Source organism: Tubulanus polymorphus, chromosome 1, assembly GCF_964204645.1.
Source record: "Tubulanus polymorphus chromosome 1, tnTubPoly1.2, whole genome shotgun sequence".
Lineage (NCBI taxonomy): Eukaryota > Metazoa > Nemertea > Palaeonemertea > Tubulaniformes > Tubulanidae > Tubulanus > Tubulanus polymorphus.
Window position 1 is genome coordinate 14886176 of NC_134025.1, and position 18825 is coordinate 14905000.

Genomic DNA, 18825 nt, shown 5'->3' on the forward strand with positions numbered 1-18825 from the left:
GAACTCATCTGTCCTAGGACCTGAGACCAGTACCGCGCTGACTGGGGAATCCCCTGAGTCAAGCCGGATACCGCTTCTTTGAGTTTGTGTAACCTTGGTTCGGCTGGATAAACTAGACCGACTTCCAGGTCAAAGTACATCCCCAGATATACGAAACTCTGAGTGGGGACCAGATGCGACATCTCCAGATTCACCCTGAAACCCAACTGGTTTATTAAGGCCAAGGTTTTCTCCAACCCTTCCTGGCACTCCCTTGCCGAATCCGCCACCACCAACCAGTTGTCCAGGTAAACGAACAGACGTACCCCTTGTGACTGAAGGCGACGCTGAACAGTTTTCACTAACTTTGTGAATAACCAGGGGGCTGCACTGAGCCCGAACGGAAGAGCGCAAAATTGGAAAGTTTTTCCTTGCCACTTCACCCTGAGGAATTTGCGGGACCTCAGGTGTACAGGGACCTGGAAGTAAGCATCCTTTAAATCTATCGAGGCAGCCCATTGAACGGGTCTCAACCCTTGAATTACCTCCTTGGACATGGTCATCTTGAACTTTGGACACTTGAGGAACTTGTTCAAGGACGATAGATCGATCACTGTCCTGAGACCCCCGTATGCCTTGGGTACCGTAAACAAACGGGAGTACCAACCGAGAGAGTTGGGGTCCTGAACTAATTCTAGGGCCTGTTTCTCCGACAGCTCTTCCACTGCCGGGAGGACATGGGACTCTTGCCCTTTCTTGAGTCTCATGTCCGGAGGGTTACGACACAGTCGTGGTTTCTTTTGAAACTCTAAGCGATACCCCGCAGAGACGATTCTGCTCTGCCAGGTGTCGCCAAAAACGTCGTACCAGTGGGAAGCGTAGTCCTGAAGACACGCCCCCACTAGCCGACCTTCAATGCTGCCCGACTTTGGGTTTCGGCAGAAAGGACTTCGCCTAAAGGGCTACGAATTCGGTCGCGTGGTTAAGTTTATCACGAGACCGAATTCGTAGCCCTTTAGTATTCTTAGAGTCGGACCCAGACCAGCCTGGTCTCCTAAACTGCGCCCTGGGTAGTTCCCCCGTCGAAGGGAGGCCTACTCGCCGAGTATTATTGTTGGATACATTCTTTTTCGGAATCCTGAAATTGGGCTTAGCCCTAGATTCCTCCATCTTTTGGACCTGCCCGAAGGCTTTCGAACCCCATCCCGAGAATAAGCGATCCGAGGTTCCTAATGGAGCCCTATAGAGACATGTCTTAATCGAATCGGGTAGTTAAGAATCTTTAAGGAAACTATGTATGCCTGACCGACAGGGCTAAATTTGCCTGAAGCCTAATAGCCAGGGGAACCTGATGGCAGACAGCCCGGCTCATAGCCTGCAGCAGTCCCTCTAAAGTAACGATCCGATCTGCCATGTGATCCAAATCGGGATTATCCTGTGAAACCGAGTCCTTGACCGCCTCCAGCTCTCCATGCATCGCTATCAAACACGTATCCTGGAAGGACCCTATCTGAGCGACTCCCCTAAGGCCTGCATGGCATTAACTGCCTGTTTCGGGATATGGAAACTTAAGGGCTGAGAGGTTGGCAAGCCCAACTGATCTAAATCTGTGTCTATACGGCTGTGGCTTAAAAGACGCGGTGGGGTATTATAATAGACCGGCCTAAAACCCGGAATTTTCGGATCCTGGGGCGTGAAAAATCTTTTATGCGCAATTCCAAGGGTGGCCATGTCCAAGCCTCGGAAGCCCAGGCCTCACCCCACACAGCCGAGTCTAATGCTTCCTTCCATTTCGAAGCGTAATCGGGATGTGGAGCGAGAACCACCACATCCGGGTCGTCGGGGGCTTTAAAAATCTTCGCACAGGAGCCCCTTCGTTGGGTGACCCGAGGCTCAGGGACGGTTCCCCCATATTTTGAAAGAACGTCCGTAATGAGATAAGGCATGTCACCCGTATTCCTCGCATCGTGCACATCAGATAGTGAAGGCGAGGAGCTCCTAGGCCTACGGCCTAAAACCGCAGCTGAACCCGACAAAAAGGTGCTCCGATTAGCCTGATCCTGAAAAGCCCCTTCTTTCTCGGAGGGCTCGTTTTCAAAATCGCTGACATTGCCTATCGACAATCGATCCCCGTGCTCCTCATCCCCTTCCGAGCGCGATTCGGGGTGGGGCTGTTTCCTGAGGGCGAGATTTTCCATGCTGGATTTGAGCTCTGAGTGTGTTCAACTCCGCTTTGAAAAATTCACAAATCTGCGATAAATCCCTGTCCCCCGATGTTCCAGCGGACAGCGGCGGAGGTAGAGGCTGCGGAGTAGGATCCCTAGGCTGACCTTTTTGGCACACTGGGGACCTAACTGGTGATCGCGATCTAGACCGAGACCTACTACGTCCGTGTGCTCGAGACCAGTCTTTATAGGGACGATAATCCCATCAGGTTCTATGAACCCGACAGCTCGCAGAACCTGACCTACGTGACCGCCTACTAGTGCGACGTTGTCAGGAACGAGCCCTGTGGCCGTGGTGCCTCCCTCTGTACCTGCGGGACCTAAGGCCCTCGACAGAGGAATCCCCTGACCTCCATGACGAGGCATTCCCTGACGATGAGACGAAGTCACTTCTCAATGTTTATGTACCTACACGATTCCTTCGCTCCAGTCAATCAAAGCAACTAGTCCAGCCAATATCAAACCACAATTTTGACAAATTGTATTTATTAAATATTTAACCCCCCCTGGTGGCAACCCTTACACTTACCATTGTCCACTTAATGATAACAGCACAACAAAACACGGCATGAATGGCACAAATATCCAACTGTTGTAGAGAAACGCAGGCTTCTGTTCAGTTCTCTTTGAGTCGTCGCTATCAACATTCGACACCTGCCTTCTCATAGATTGATAGGTTGCAAGCATCTAAAACATAGAATCGATGCATCTCATCTCATTATAATATTCAACGTGCTGAAAGATTTTCGCCACATCGGCAATCTAAGTGACTAACAGCAAATGATACACACATACAGTGAAAGCTCGTTAAAACACCAGCTAGCACAGTGAAATGAAAGAGAGAATGAACTAGGGGTCCAGGGACACCATGCCCACTTGGGAAGTGGTTTCAAATGCTCAACAATCTAACAATTTCAATATTCAACGCCCTCTGGTGGCCATATACAAAAACCAATGACCTTGAAATTTACCACAATCATAGAACATGTCAGCAGCTACGACTTGGTAATAGATTGTGATAACCAAATGTGCCTCGTTACCAATTTAATATGGAAATACAAAGTTATTCTACTATCCAACGCCCCCTGGTGACCATATAGAATACATTTTGTCCTTAAAACTCACCACAATCAGAGATGATGTCATGAGCTACAACTTTGCAATTGATTGTGGTAACAAAATATGCATTGGTACAAATATAATATAGAACTACTAAGATATTGTATTATTGATATACCAGCATCTAATGTAAAATTTCTATTCTTTTCCAGCATGAAAAATGAAAAGGCACGGCCGATGTCTGCGTCTGAGAAACATAAAGAAACACGGAAAAGACGCATAGAGAAAGATCCAAACTTTCAAACAAGGGAAATATCGGGTCGGTCGGGCCCGAGAAACAGGGTTTTCTTTTGGTGTGGCCTAAGTGAGAGAAGTTTTCTCTTTGTCATCCGTGTGGGTCCCGTACCATACTCGCCTTTAAGTGACCCAGCAGTGCCTAGGTCACAAAAATTTTTCCTGTGGGATAAGATGTGTCTAACCTAGGTCTATGCCCGCTATGTAATCGCTCACTAAGGAGAACAAGTTGAAGATGTAAGTCCGACGATACAACTGATGAGCGTCAGTTGCTCAGCTGTCATCTTTAACCATGGGGTTAATAACGTGTGGGAATTCGGTGACACTGTCAAGGAGATATATTCCTTAGTAAACACCATACGGCGGAAGTATCCCCTTGTCCCGATTTTCCACCTTTCCAAAGGCCAAGTGCATGAGAGGCAAGCGTGAGACGGTTATCCCGATTGACCGTATCGATCTAGAGTCATAGATTTGTAGTCGGGACACCTTACTACAGTCAATACCCACTCTACAAAACCTGGCCTTTTGACTCTTTGCATCCCTGACTTAGTCCTGGTTCTGTGCAAGAACTTTTTCTGTTGGCCCCTTACTTTTTCAGCGCTACTACAGAATCATCATACATCAGCTACCATTTGTATATAGACTGCAAGTCCCGACACGTGAGAAGGTATGGGGATGGCGGGGCCAACACCAGATATTGGAAAATGGCCAGCCATCTACCCTGCAGCGGTGAACCCTAGTCAACCTCGTGCTTCAGGAATGAATTCAGCGGGAGTGTAAATAATCATCTAGACACATAAGGACACTTTACTATGAGCATTGTACGTTATCTCTTGTGACCTTTTTGCGATGGAAACCCTACGCGTTGGACTTAATGTTATCGTGTTTGACTTATTGTATTGCGAAAGTTATTTTTGGTAGGCCTACTGAACGGTGTTTCAGTACACATTTTTAGGGAGGAGTGGTGTAACGGTGTGATTTCGACAGTATTATATCGTAATATATAGTGTATTTGTATTTGTAGTGATAAATGTTAACGATATGTGGCGTATCTATCGCTCTCTTGAAAAGAACCCATTGTCCTGGTGAGTTGTGTGTGATTCTATTGTCCCGGTTCAAGACTCTTTATTATCCCCTATAACAGCCGCGATTAACCCTGATATATCCATAAGAATACCCCAAGACGACAATTGTTACACTCTTTCCAATGGTTGCATTGATTGACTAAATCCTGTCACATACCTATATAATCTATTGGCGCTATTGCACTTTCGTACCCCTCCCAAATATTTTAATTTCTGCATATTTATTATCAGGGAGGTCTATGGATTCAGAATCAGTAACTTTCGACCGAAAAAACTTACATTTTCTATGTCAAATTTTTGATACTTTGGGCCCTAAATTGCATGTAAAATCACCTTTACGCGCAAGGATCGACGCCATATTGGATGCCAATCAAAGTTTCTAACCCTTCACTGAATTGTCATGACTTTGAAGTTGCAAAAATCTTTGTTTTCAAACATAACCATTTCTTAAAATCACATGTATGTTTGCATTATTTTCATGTGTAGCTATTGATTTAAAGATGTTCTGATAAAGAAAAGTTACATGCCAAAAAAAGAAATTTTGTCAATTCAATTCAATTAAATTAACTGTGACTGTTCAGACGTTTTTAAGTGGTAATTAGTTCGCCAAAATGGCCGATCCGTTGATTTGAATTGAAGAAATCGGCCCTATATCATCGGAATTTTGAAATGAAAAAAAAATTTTTTTTTTGGTCAGAAGTAATTAGGGTTTTCTGTTATATCACAGAAAACCCTATTGATATCCGCGTGATTATTATTATTATTATTTTCTTCCACACTATTTTTACTAAAAAAACAAAGGCTTTCTTACCTTGACGCTGTTGTCGATACAATCCGTCTGATATCATTCAGCTCACTTCGATCTACAAATACCTCGTGCGTATTTCGAAGAATCATCGTTACAAAAGCACTGTCGGGCCGTAAACATCGAAAATTGAGCCCCATTCAAAGAGCCGACATGTTTTTCTAAGTCCTCTTTCCGAAATCTACTGCACGTTTCTTGTCACATCGATTATCAATTCAAGAATAAATTAACAAATTTATTACCCCACATTCTGTCGCGGTTTTTAAAAACTAATTTTAACAATAGCCCATTTTCCTCATCAAATCGTATTACCGATATACAGGAAATTTACTACTTTAGATTTTAAAAGCACTGTCGAGCCGTAAACATCGACGAATCGACGTGTGTCACTACATCGTCGTTCCGGGGATCAGCTGCAATTTTCCCCTCATCTTTGGAATCAAATCGAGTACAAATTAATTTATTACTACCAGTGATTTGGCTGCGGGCGTCATGCAGTTAGTTTAGCAATACCTATTTTTCTTTATCAAATTAAGCGTGTATTTACTAAGATAAATCATAAGTGTACCGGGGAGTCGTAGGCCTAAACGAAACCATCCTCGCTTGCCAGGGGTCCGGTATCACACTCCCGAACTCGCTTCCACCAGCCCCCTGGCCTCACGAAGCGTGATTTCATTACTAGCGCTGTTGCGCATGACGTCATATATCGATTTGCGAAATACTTCCTTGTTCAGTAAAACGTTCGCTGATTGGTCCATTTAATGGGAAAACCAATAGAATCGTTTGTTACAAGCGCTGTGATTGGTACGACCGGATTCTGGTCGGCTAGTAACGACTCCAACGACTCGTGAGGTCAAGGGGTTCGGCGAACAGCTTTAGTGTAGTGGGTTCGAATCCCTTGACGGGTGAAGATGAAACGAAACACGCCGAAGAGATATAGCGGAGAAAAGCTGTTATGTCGACGAGGTATCAAAATAAAATAATATATTACTTTATTCGGCCACGGGCTTCTACCTCTATATCAATACCATCAATACTCTATATTTCCTACAGTACATACCGATCATTGTCAAATGCACAAGTTATTTACTAAATAAAAGTATATAACACAATCCTTTCCGTATGCTGGACTCACACTTGACATTCGGAGTAAGCGTTCGCTGTGGGGGAAAGGGATCGTTCGCTGTGTCGCTTGATTGAAGTGTTTATCGAGTTTGACGCGGCTTTAGGCCTACCGGTACTGAGCTTTACTGTCTCAAACAAACACAGAATAATTGTTGCGTTTATTAACGGACTCATTGGATTGAACTTCAAAACAAAATTTACGATATTTAGGTGGGTTGTTATTCAATAGGCCTACCTACGACCAATCTGTCCGGATGTTAGGCCTACGCATATACATAGGCCTACATAGCCTAGTAGCCCCTACTAGGTTAAGCGTTCGCTGTGGGGGAAAGGAGATCGTTCGCTGTGTCGCTTGAAGTGTTTATCGAGTTTTATGCGACCTTAAGGCTTTAGTATGGTGGCTGATAAGGGCCATGCGTAAAAAAAAACACGTATATGCAAATGAGGGCGACATTATGACAAAACGACAAAACTAAAATAACGCGACAAAACAATAATTTTGGTTTTATCGCCAGCGACAATTCATTATTTTGGTTTTATCGCCTGCGACAATTCATTATTTTGGTTTTATTGCCCGCAACAATTCATTAGTTTGGTTTTGTCGCCCGCGACAATTCAATATTTTGGTTTTGTCGCCCGCGACAATTCATTATTTTGGTTTTATCGCCCGCGACATTTCATTATTTTGGTTTTGTCGACGCGACAATTCATTATTTTTGTTTTATCGCCCGCGACAATTTTCTTTTTTTTGTCGCGGTATTATCGCCAGCGACATTTCAATATTTTGGTTTTATCGCCTGCGACAATTCAATATTTTGGTTTTGGCGCCCGCGACAATTCATTATTTTGGTTTTATCGCCCGCGACATTTCATTATTTTGGTTTTGTCGACGCGACAATTTATTATTTTGGTTTTATCGCCCGCGACAATTTTTTTTTTTTGTCGCGGTTTTATTGCCTGCGACATTTCAATATTTTGGTTTTATCGCCTGCGACAATTCAATATTTTGGTTTTATCACATGCGACAATTCAATATTTTGGTTTTATCGCCCGCGACAATTCATTATTTTGGTTTTATCGCCCGCAACAATTCATTAGTTTGGTTTTGTCGCCCGCGACAATTCAATATTTTGGTTATATCGCCTGCGACAATTCAATATTTTGGTTTTATCGCCCCCGACAATTCATTATTTTGGTTTTATCGCCCGCGACAATTCAACATTTTGGTTTTGTCGCCCGCGACAATTCATTATTTTGGTTTTATCGCCCGCGACAATTCATTATTTTGGTTTTATCGCCCGCGACAATTCATTATTTTGGTTTTGTCGCACGCGACAATTCATTATTTTAGTTTTATCGCCCGCGACAATTTTTTTTTTGTCGCGGTGTTTTCGCCTGGACACTTCAATATTTTGGTTTTATCGCCCGCGACAATTTTTTTTTTGTTGCGGTTTTTCCACCTGCGAAACTTCAATATTTTGGTTTTATCGCCTGCGACAATTCCTTATTTTGGTTTTATCGCCCGAAACAATTCATTAGTTTGGTTTCGTCGCCCGCGACAATTCAATATTTTGGTTTTGTCGCCCGCGACAATTCAAGATCTTGGTTTTTTCGCCCGCAGCTTTTGAATAATTAGGCCAATTAATAACGTAATAAAGACTTATGCTTTCGCCTATTTTGAAGTCGATTAATCTGATATAGTACGGAAGCCATAAAGGGCCTCGAGTTGTCGCGTTCAAACTCGACAAGTCGCCATATTTATGTCGATATATCGCGATATATCGCGTCAAGTCCACATGAATATGTCTATATATCGTGAGGTTTTCACAACATATTTCGCTTTTTTGCTCATTTTCCACGGGACAAGCCGTCATTTGAAGACATGTCTAAATGTTAGATGAGGACGCTAGTAATATGACGACTGAGTTTCAAGTCGCCATGAATATGTCGACTTGTCGCGAGGAAAATGGTCGAGAAAACGAAATATGTTGTCAAAACGTCACGATATATCGACATATTCATGTCGACTTGACGCGATATATCGCGGTATGTCGACATAAATATGGCGACTTGTCGAGTTGGAACGCGACATCTCGAGGCCCCTTATCGCTTCCGTAGATATAGTGTCGAATATTAAGGTCATTTTGGCGGATTCTTTTTTTTTTAAAGTGATATTAAAGCGATCATTCAAGTGATCCTACTTAATGAAAGATCTACTGAAGCGATAAAGGGCCTCGAGTTGTCGCGTTCCAACTCGACAAGTCGCCATATTTATGTTGATATATCGCGATATATCGCATCAAGTCAACATAAATATGTTGACATATCGTGACGTTTTGATGACTTGACTCAGTCGTCATATCACTGGCGTCCTCATCTTTCAGCAACGCCAGTCACATGGAGTCGTACGTGTTCTACTTTCTGCGACGCGACACGACTGTCACAACCAACCGATGCCCTCTTGCGACTGGCAGAAACTAGTCGCACACAATCGTATTGCAACCGACTTGCACCGAAACTTGCGATGCAACGCGAGGATCGCATCGTGTCACAAGACCAACCTACGTCCGGCTTTAAGTTACTGCAGAGCACCAGAAATATCTTTTTTTTTCGTTCAAAAGACCTTTCGCTTAAAAATTCTTTTGTCGGAACAAAATTTATTTCGTTCGAACCAATAATATTCTATACAATTAAACCAATTTGAAAAAATCGTAAGAACAAAGTTGAACAAACTTTTTTTTGTCCAAACGAAAGGTTTTTCGTTCGAACAATCGTTCTATTGAACAGAATCTTTTTTAATTTGAACAGAATTTTCTTGTCAGAACATTAAGTTTTTTGTTCGAACAAGTATATTGAAAAAAGTTTTTTCTCCGAACCGAAAGTATGAAGTATTTCGTTCAATCGAACAGAATTGTTTTCATTCAAACATTCGTTCGAAAAAATTGTTTTCGCTTGACCAAATTTTTTTGCCGGGACTAAAAATTTTTCATTTCAACAATAGCTTCAACATAGCTTTTTATTCGAACACATTTTTTGTCAGAATGAAGAAAATTTTTGGTTCAAGCAAAAAGCGTATTGTTCGATGAAACAGAATTATTTTCATTCGAACAAGATTTTCTTGTTGGAACATTAAGTTTTTTGGTCGAACAGCGTGTTAAGGTCGATTTGGAAATTTACTCGGTCTGATATATGTTGGATTACTGTGTATGTCATTTGTCAGGACATTAAACAGAAGACAACTTAGGATACTACCTTGCGTGACTCCACTAGTTTGACCGACTTATTCCAAGATGAGGCGCTCCGTTGATTTCGGCTACAAGTTTTCGTTCAGAGATAACTGCTGAGCCATTTGGGCAACCTATCATTGATACTGTTTCCTAATAGCCTGTTTAGTAATGGCTGATGTTGTGCCTTATCATATGCTTCGTCGAAATTCACCGTTGAACAGGATTCTAAGACTGTGCAGAAAACCCGTTAATGCTGCTTTGCAGCTATATTTTATTTTGATTTTCTAGGCCCCCCTGATTAATAATATGCAGAAATAAAGATATTTGGGTAAAAGTGCAGATCTGCACCTCTTGGTTCAATCAAGAACATTAAAATATCACTATTTCAGAAACAAAATGTCATCAGCAATTCAGTTCAGTGGTTTATTTTATGATATCTTCACTTGAAAGTAGATTTTTAGCCTGGACTTTGCCTGAGATCGTCATGATTTTTGAACCAGACACCATGTTAGATAGGTATATCTAAAGTGAAGATTTGTTTAGAATATTTGCTGAAACAATGTTTTATGAACCACTCAATTTGAGGAAGAAAAATAAAAATTTCTTGTCAATTTCAATGAAAATATCAGACAATTTGGCTAGCATTAATAACCGCGGTGACAATTGACAACAAGGTGCCCATGGGCACTGATATATTCAGCGCAGAAGTTAGTGAATTGAAGGAGTTAATCATTTCCACCATATTAGACCATACATTGGATTAGTAAGGTGTTCTATCAACTTATACTTGACATAAAAGGAATTGCATGTTATTAAAGTATACGGTAATTAGATTTTAAATGACAAACAGTTGTTTATACAAGGAAGAGAAGGTAAAAATGTAACCCATTTTAAGTAGGCCTAATAGATTTTGAAATGAAATACATATAACCATTATAAATTATAAGCCTCCTATAGGCCTAAATTATAAGGTTTCATAAAATCAAAAGCATCTCAGATATTATATTCATGTTTTTGTTGCTGAAGTTGAAATCAAATCTAGCTGTATCGGGAGATGAGAAAGTATTCTAAGTTCCATACAAACTCTGTCTGGATTTTCAGGATTCAAAGCCAAGACCTAAGGCTAACAAAACTGCTTCCTGGCTGTCAAATAAGTCGGCAGATGAGCGTACTCAACTGTTTGACAAAGCAAGGCAAAATTAACATTCCATCAATTTCAAGTTTAAAGAACGTAGGTTATCTATTCAAAGGCAAAAGTCTGCTCAGTTACTTGCAAAACAACAAGCCAAGATGGATGCAGAGGAACGTGTGTACACAAAAAAGGTCAGTGCTACTACCAATATGTCCACAAATTGTGGCACAATCTGGGTAAGTCAATCTGTGGTTGATGATGAACTTGATAAATTAGCCCAACATAAGGTAAAGGATGCAGTTTAAAGTCAGATCAATTTTCATAAACATGTACTTAAGTCAAAAGGTCCAAAAGAGTTTTTATACCAGTCACTGACTGTTAATGGTCAATGCGTAGTTTTTGACGTTGACACTGGTGAGCAATTTAAAACAAATCATTGCACTCAATCCTATTCATGTCAACTCCGATGGGGATGTCACAATTCCTTCAACTTCAGCACCGACTCACAGTCAACATTACATCAGCAGACAACCATCATCAAGCAATGGCTGAACGAAGAGATTACTGTCTGCCAAACTGAGGGATACAAGAATGAACGTATTGTAGCCAACCAAAAACTAAAGCTACCCAAGTATCTCCCTAGATCCAGCAAGCCTAGTTGGCAAACAAGTAGAGCATCGCTTTTCTGATGATGGTGAGGTATAACGGTGAGGTAGTTGACATCAGCCACCTTCGAGATGATAACCCCACCAAATCTCTCTTTGACATCGTGTATGGAGGTGAGGATGATCGGTAAACTTTCGATCTCTTAGGTGACCTTAAAAAAGGTGACCTAATCATTAAGGATTGAGTGCCCACAATGAGACCTAAGAAAATCTGATTCTGCACGGGTTATTATCATCATCATCATTCAAATTGGACCTTCTATTATCATTCGGTTTATGTATGTACTTGGAGTAACATAAAGGTGCAATCAAACTAGATATCGTATGATCTGAAGTGGGGATTGCCCTACTCGAGCAGACGATATCTAATTTACATTGTGCTCATTTCACCATAATCCATGTTTTCTCTTCCACAAATAATTCTCTCATCTCTTTTAGTATTCAAATTATATTTTTAAGAGGGTAATTGCAGGTATGGAATTAACCATTTCAGATCCCGGATGTCGTACCGGTACCATACACCAGTCGTCCTGGATGCACTGGTCGTCTTTTACCCCCTATAAAGTGTAGGTCTATAATCATTTTCTAACTCCTTGTACATGTATAACCTGTATGATAATGACTGAATTTCAGTGCTTCAACTAGCCAAAAATAGAGAGGCGGTCTGCCCCGCCCCCGAAAATAGCCGCCCTTGTGCCCTTCAGATGTGTCCCATGCTCGCCCTTGTGCCCTCATCACTTGCTGTAGGTCCACCCTCCTACCCTCGTCAGTCACAAGTAATGTCAGGGCTTTCAAAATAAGCCGTCACATCCGACTGTTAGTAAGAATCCTGCGACGGCTATGAAATATCTCCTATGATATCGATGATAGTAGCTCATGTGATCAGTGGTTATATTCAAATGTACTGCAGTCAGTGTGCATGTGTGAAAACGTGCCTCAGATGCATGGCCTAGTTTTAGTTTCCAGGAAATTAGCTGTCTTCCAAACTACTGCCAATCATTCTAGCGACTGCCGTTGTAAAGCTGGTAGTGTATATTCGATGGATTGTTTCGTTTTGAACACATCGTTATACTCTGGATCTTGTTATCTAGGCTATTAGACGCATGGTGAAAAACTTTGTTCGGTGAACTCACAGAGAGACTGGCAGAGACAATTAGTATGAGTAGCGTAATAGCAATAATGTGTTCTTAAGCTGGCTGCTTACCAATTATCTACAGTTACTTGCCAATCACTAACACTATCAATTTAAATCAATTAATTTGATATTTCTAAGATTAAAAATATGCAATTTCATGTAGGCCTATACACTATTGCTGGCTTTTTTTTTGCTGTATCATTTGCTTTTTTCTGATATTTTTTTGTCTGCAACTGGTTTTCCAAATCATTTTGAAAGCCTTATCTATCATATTATTGACTAACTTTTGTTCATTGACAGGCATAGGTGTAAGGATGTGCTGTGGTCAAGTGTGTCACCCATGGCAAAATCAGAGTTAAACATAGTTTCTAGTCCTCAATCGTAGTAGGGGGGTACCTCGATTCTATGCAATAGGGAACATTGCAGGTTGCCCCCTGAGTGCGTTATTATGTGCCCTTGCTCCAATGGAATCACGCGCAATAATGCCCTTATTTGAAATCAGCACCCTGCCCTTTTTTAATGCTAGATGAAGCACTGGAATTTATGTATTTATTCCCGACATCCTATTGTCAAATATAACACCGAACTGGCCTTTTTTGTAGAAACTCGAAATGTATCTAAGGTGGGTAGATACATACTCAGAGTTTCTTAATTCACATGTACCATAGCAATGATATGTGGTTGTTTGGGTGTGGAGTGTATAAACTACCTGGGAGTATGGTGGGCTCCCACCGTGCTGCTCGGCAACCACAGTATATATAATTTGCTTTTTTTAACATCCTGAGTTCTGTGATAAAGTGTAAGGTGCTCGTTTTCTAATTCAAAGTAACCCTGATCTAGTCAAACAAATTTTAAATGAAGGTAATTTATAACAAAGAAATTATGTTTTATGTAAATAGGATATCAGTTATTTATAGGCCTAGTTGTTATTGTTGTTTGTTAAGATTTGATAATATTTTATTGTTGTTGGCTCAAACTTAATCATTCTTTTAATTAGAATTGGAATTGATCTAAATTAATAAGTGTTATGTTCAAATACTAAACTAGATTTTAATCACAGGTTGTTCGAAATGGACAAAACCTGGCAGGTCGGGAACATAACACATTTATAGAAGGCCTAACCTCTACCTGCACCACCAGAAACGACATGTTTATGGATGACTGTGAGGCATGTTGTTTCATAGGTAGCCATACTGATGATTCTTGATAAGATCAAACATGTCTTCAGTTTTAAATGTGAAATTTTAACCCCAAAGCTCATTTATTGAATGGTGAATTATATAAAAAATGGTTAAAAATGGTTTTAATTCTTTCCTTGGGAGTAGGATCTAGTAAAAAGATGCTCCGAGATCTGAGTTGAGAAGGAAAATACCTTTAATTTAATACCTCACATGGCATACTTCCTCGAAAGAGAACTTTTTACGAAAAATATGAGTAAAACAAGATGGCCGCCAATACGTGGGCCTCATTCTAAAATATGTTTCAGGTTGATATTTACAATAGATTGCCACATTTATAGATAAATCTAGCTCTTCAATATCTTGAATTTTACTGCTATTTGATAATACATTTCAGGTTTCTCTTATCGATGAAAGTTTCAACAACTTCATTGATACCAATTATGGCAATTTAGGCTCCTGAAAGTATATCAAATGATTATTAAGAAATAAACATGCATTAGAAGGCTAGGAATAGCATTCAACAACCCATAAAATGTCTCCTTTTGGTAACAAACAAATTTGCAAGGCATTTTTGGCATTTTATTCCATGCGAATATGTTTATAAGCTCATAACGGCTGTTTTCTACTTACCACGTGGTTACCATGGCCCATTAATAGACGGACGCCGGGCTCGCGCCCGGAGGACGTCCCTTTGGTAAATGCGTATATGTTGTTACTATGAAGTGTCTTCTTAACCGATTCTGACTAGCTGACAAAGTCAGAAAAAAAAGACATCACTTGACGTCCGGTTTGAAGCTCATGGGGAAATCGGAAATAGAATTACGTCACGCTAAAATCTGGCAGCCCATTGACTAAAATACGGTAACTTATGGATCGGATTATTTCAGAATTTATTTATTTCATGAAATTTAGAACAAGATTGGGTCGATGAATAGTTTAACAATGAACAGCATTGATCGAACGAGTTGAAAATAGCTGAAATTCCCTTAGCATCAGCGCTGAAATGCGTAATTATTCTATCAAATCGAATGACTCTAAAACTGCGATGAGTCTTGTTGAGTTCTACGATTTTCTTGGAGTGGGTGATCACATACTGAAACCGGTTACCTCCGTCGCGTACCTCGGCAACACGCTCTCAAGTAACATGAAGTGGGACCTCCATATAAATTCTGCGGTGGCCTCAGCCTCAAGGACACTGGGCTTCCTAATACGGAATTTGAAATACGCCCCACATCAGTTGAATGCCACCGCGTACAAGTCGCTTGTCAGGTCCAAACTTGAGTACGCCTGCTCAGTGTGTGACCCGCACTTAGTGAAAGACGTGGACGCCCTCGAGAAAGTGCAGCGTCCCGCAGCCAGATTTGTGATGGCCGACTACATCGCGTAGTAAAATCATTCATAAAACCTGTCTATCAATGCAAATGAGCTAAAATCTTTTGGAATCAACCAATAAGATCGATCTTTATCACTTGGGGGTTGGTTTAGCGTATAAATCCGCATTTAAGTCGAAGAAAATAGAAATCGAAAAATACCCTTTTTCAAGAGCAAAATTCGTCAGCTTAGGACCCGGAATAAGCGACGAATCATCAGGAATCAGAAGGTTTAGGATCTTAAAATTCAAATACTGAAGACTGCATGATTTTATTTCGTGTCGCGGCTGAGCGATCGCTGACGGAAAAGTCGATGTCTAAGTTTTGCGTTGAAGCGAGCGATACAAAATAGCATCCGGCACTTGTTATTGAATGACGACGCGCCGCGCTGCTCGTGATGAGATCAATATTCAACAATTATTCATCGGTCTAGCGGTGAGTTAGTGTATTTATTTTCCGATTCATAATTATTCATCACTATATTTCTGAATATTAGGACAGATTTAGCGAAATGATCGGCAAATTTTTTTGCGCGCGGAACGCCACTTCGCTCCCGTGGGTTAAGTGGCTGTTGAAAGAAGGAGGCGTCTAATGGGATGAATTGAGGCTTATGACGGGCAAAAATAGAGGCGCGTGATGGGACAGCGAGGCTCCCGGGGGGATTTTCCAAAAGCAGCAAAATTGAAATATATATAAAACTAGCCGACTACCCGTCCGCCAGGATTATAATGAATCACTAAGGTGCGGATAAAAATAATATAATATATAATAATATGTAATATAATATCATATATATTCATTTACACTATAAGTCTGGCATTAGAAACAAATATCAAAGAAGAAAAAAAGTATTACAACATTTCGCTGTAAACTATGTTTTTGGTTTGTTTGGGTGAGTACTGGGTACCTACTCTGGAAAGGGAAACATAGTGCAAGCCATGTGTGAACGGAAGTCCAGTCCAATGTATCTGAATGTTTGGCCCTGTGCTTTGTTAACTGCATGTCATGGCAAAACAGGGGCGTAACTGGAATTACTCTCTCATACCTTTCAATCCAAAAACAATAACAGATCAGGCTATTAAATCTCGGTGATTCTTAGAAGAATGGATTGGCATGTTTTCCTTTTGGAAGTGGCCCTGTGGTGAGCTCGAATACATACAGTCTCCACTATTAGATTCCGGGCAGAGAGAGGAGGTCACCGGCGTCTCTGTAGTCAAAAGCCGAGCAACAGCTGATGCTCACCATATCGCAGTAATCTCCACTACATGTATTAGATCCCCAGAATTGAGGTCACCCGCGTCGCAGTAGTCAAGCACACTATACAGAAACCGACGCTCAAATGTTTGTTTTGATCAGCGCGCGCAGTGACATCACGCGGAGCGTCCAAACTTAAATGGTCCAAAAGTCTACCTAAACTTTATCGTATCGGCACGAAATCGATTCTAAAACACAGATTAGACCACTAGACTTTCAGGAGCCTAAATTGCCATAATTGGTATCAATGAAGTTGTTGAAACTTTCCATTTTTTTCGTAATTCATTTTTTGAACATATGATTTTATTTGTATATTCCTCTCTCATATACCCTTAAAAACAAATTAAGCCTAAAAGACAAATTTATTTTTTTGTCTTGTCTTTTCTACAAAATCAAAGATTTATGAACGCACCAGAATGTTTTATAATCGCAAATGTAAAGAATTCTAGGACTGGCACTATATTTTAGTATTAATGGATTTAATCCATGATGATGTTATATGAATGAATAGTTTTCCATTTTGTTGAGCGTAATATAATTTAGGGGATTCTTAGCATCTCAAAAACTTTGATTTTTTATTCACAGAACTGTATTCAAAGCATACAGAGTTCTGTACACAAAGCATATAGGGTTTAACAGTACCTTTGAACCTGTCACGTATCACTGCAAATCTTTAACAGATGCTGCTATTTTGAACAGGAAATAACCATGCCATCTCAAAATGGTCACTTTTCAATAGTTGACTTTTAGAAACGATGTGTTTTGAGAGTAGCTGCTATGGTAGGAGTTACTATCACAAAGTCACTGTTAACAGGCGGGTGGTTTTACAGTCACCTCTACTGCTAGTGTGCACTATCGAAACCAGATGTTTCAAAATGGTCACTTTTTAATAGTCGACTCTTCGAAACAGCCACTATAGAAAACCAACTAAATTGAAAGGAATACTATTCCAGAGTGACTGTTTTGCAATGTATACTACTGGAAAAGTGGCTGATATCGTTAATTGCTTATTGTTCTCAAGTGGCTACTAAGTAAAAGTAGACGTTTGGGCCCAAAAGTGCGATAGACATGTTCTTGGATTCAGCCTTTCATGCGCATTAGAAGGACTTCAACCAATGCACATCTGGAACATGGATGAAACGGGCCTGCAGTTTTCCCATGTCCCTGGGAAAATAGTTGCTAGGTGTGAAAATTGAACATTAGCTCAATGATAATTCTAGACATTGTGTCAATAGATAGGCTAATATTCCTCATTGCAATATGTAGATTTAAAGTATAGGCCTACATACCTACCCGTACATTTTGTCACTATCATGCTTGATTTTTAACCAATTTCTTAGTCAAATCTTGAACTGTCAGCAAAAAAACTAAGATATTTTATCAATTGTGACATTTATTATCATAGTTCCTCAAGCTTCACGCACGCCATTGAACATACTTTTGATAAAAATATTTTTCAATTTACTTAATTCTTGGTTGAAATTTTAATGGAATCAATGACCCTTTGAATCAAATACAGCTGTAAACGTGTCATAACTTTAAAATTGCACACCAAGTCCGCTGAAAATATAAAACAGATATCTCACAAAGGTATGATAATAAGATTAAGAATTGCATTTCATTCACAGAAAGGGAAGCAGATATGTCCAGTCCCGTATAAGTGGGAATCGAGAGACTATTACCATTATGGCTTGCGGGAATGCGGCAGGGCAGATGCTAGCACCGAATGTGATTTTCAAAGGGAAGACTGCCGCATCCCTGCAGTCTGTTGATTCAAACCGAGCGCCTCCCGGAACCACAGTGTCTGTATCTGAAAGTGGATGGACAAAGCAGGTTACAAATAATAGGCTATACATAATCAGGAATCAACAACTTACTTTTAATCTATCTGACTGTTCATAATTTTTATCATAATAGGGAATCGCAACACTGTTGTTTAAGAAGAGCTTTTTGCCAGAATTATTAATAAGAGTTGCTTTTTCGAGATTTTTACACCAACCTGGCAAAGCATCTCACCTGAGCACTTGATAAATGGATTTAGGTCGTGCGGAATATATCCATTTGATCCAGCAATGATACCACCAGAGGCATTTCTGCCTTCTACAACCACTGTTACAGCAGTCGTAGCTGATGAAGTGAGTTATATTCTACCTGTGTCATATCATCTTGCCAAGTTCTTATATAAATATAATGATGTTTGTATCTCAGATTGCCGATCCTACACCATCTAGTGAAATTCCTTTGTCAGAATCAACTAAGGTATTAATTTTCACTCTAAAACATATTGAA

The 18825-nt window shown here is 40.5% G+C and overlaps 1 protein-coding gene across 1 annotated transcript in view; it reads right to left on the bottom strand.

Moving 5' to 3' along the window:
- LOC141900300 (uncharacterized) overlaps window positions 1-18825 on the bottom strand; it is a 231621-nt gene that overhangs the window by 205932 nt on the left and 6864 nt on the right. The window contains exon 2 of the mRNA XM_074787124.1: window positions 2734-2891. Coding sequence (XP_074643225.1) covers window positions 2734-2891 — 158 coding nt within the window. The remainder of the gene's footprint in view (window positions 1-2733; window positions 2892-18825) is intronic.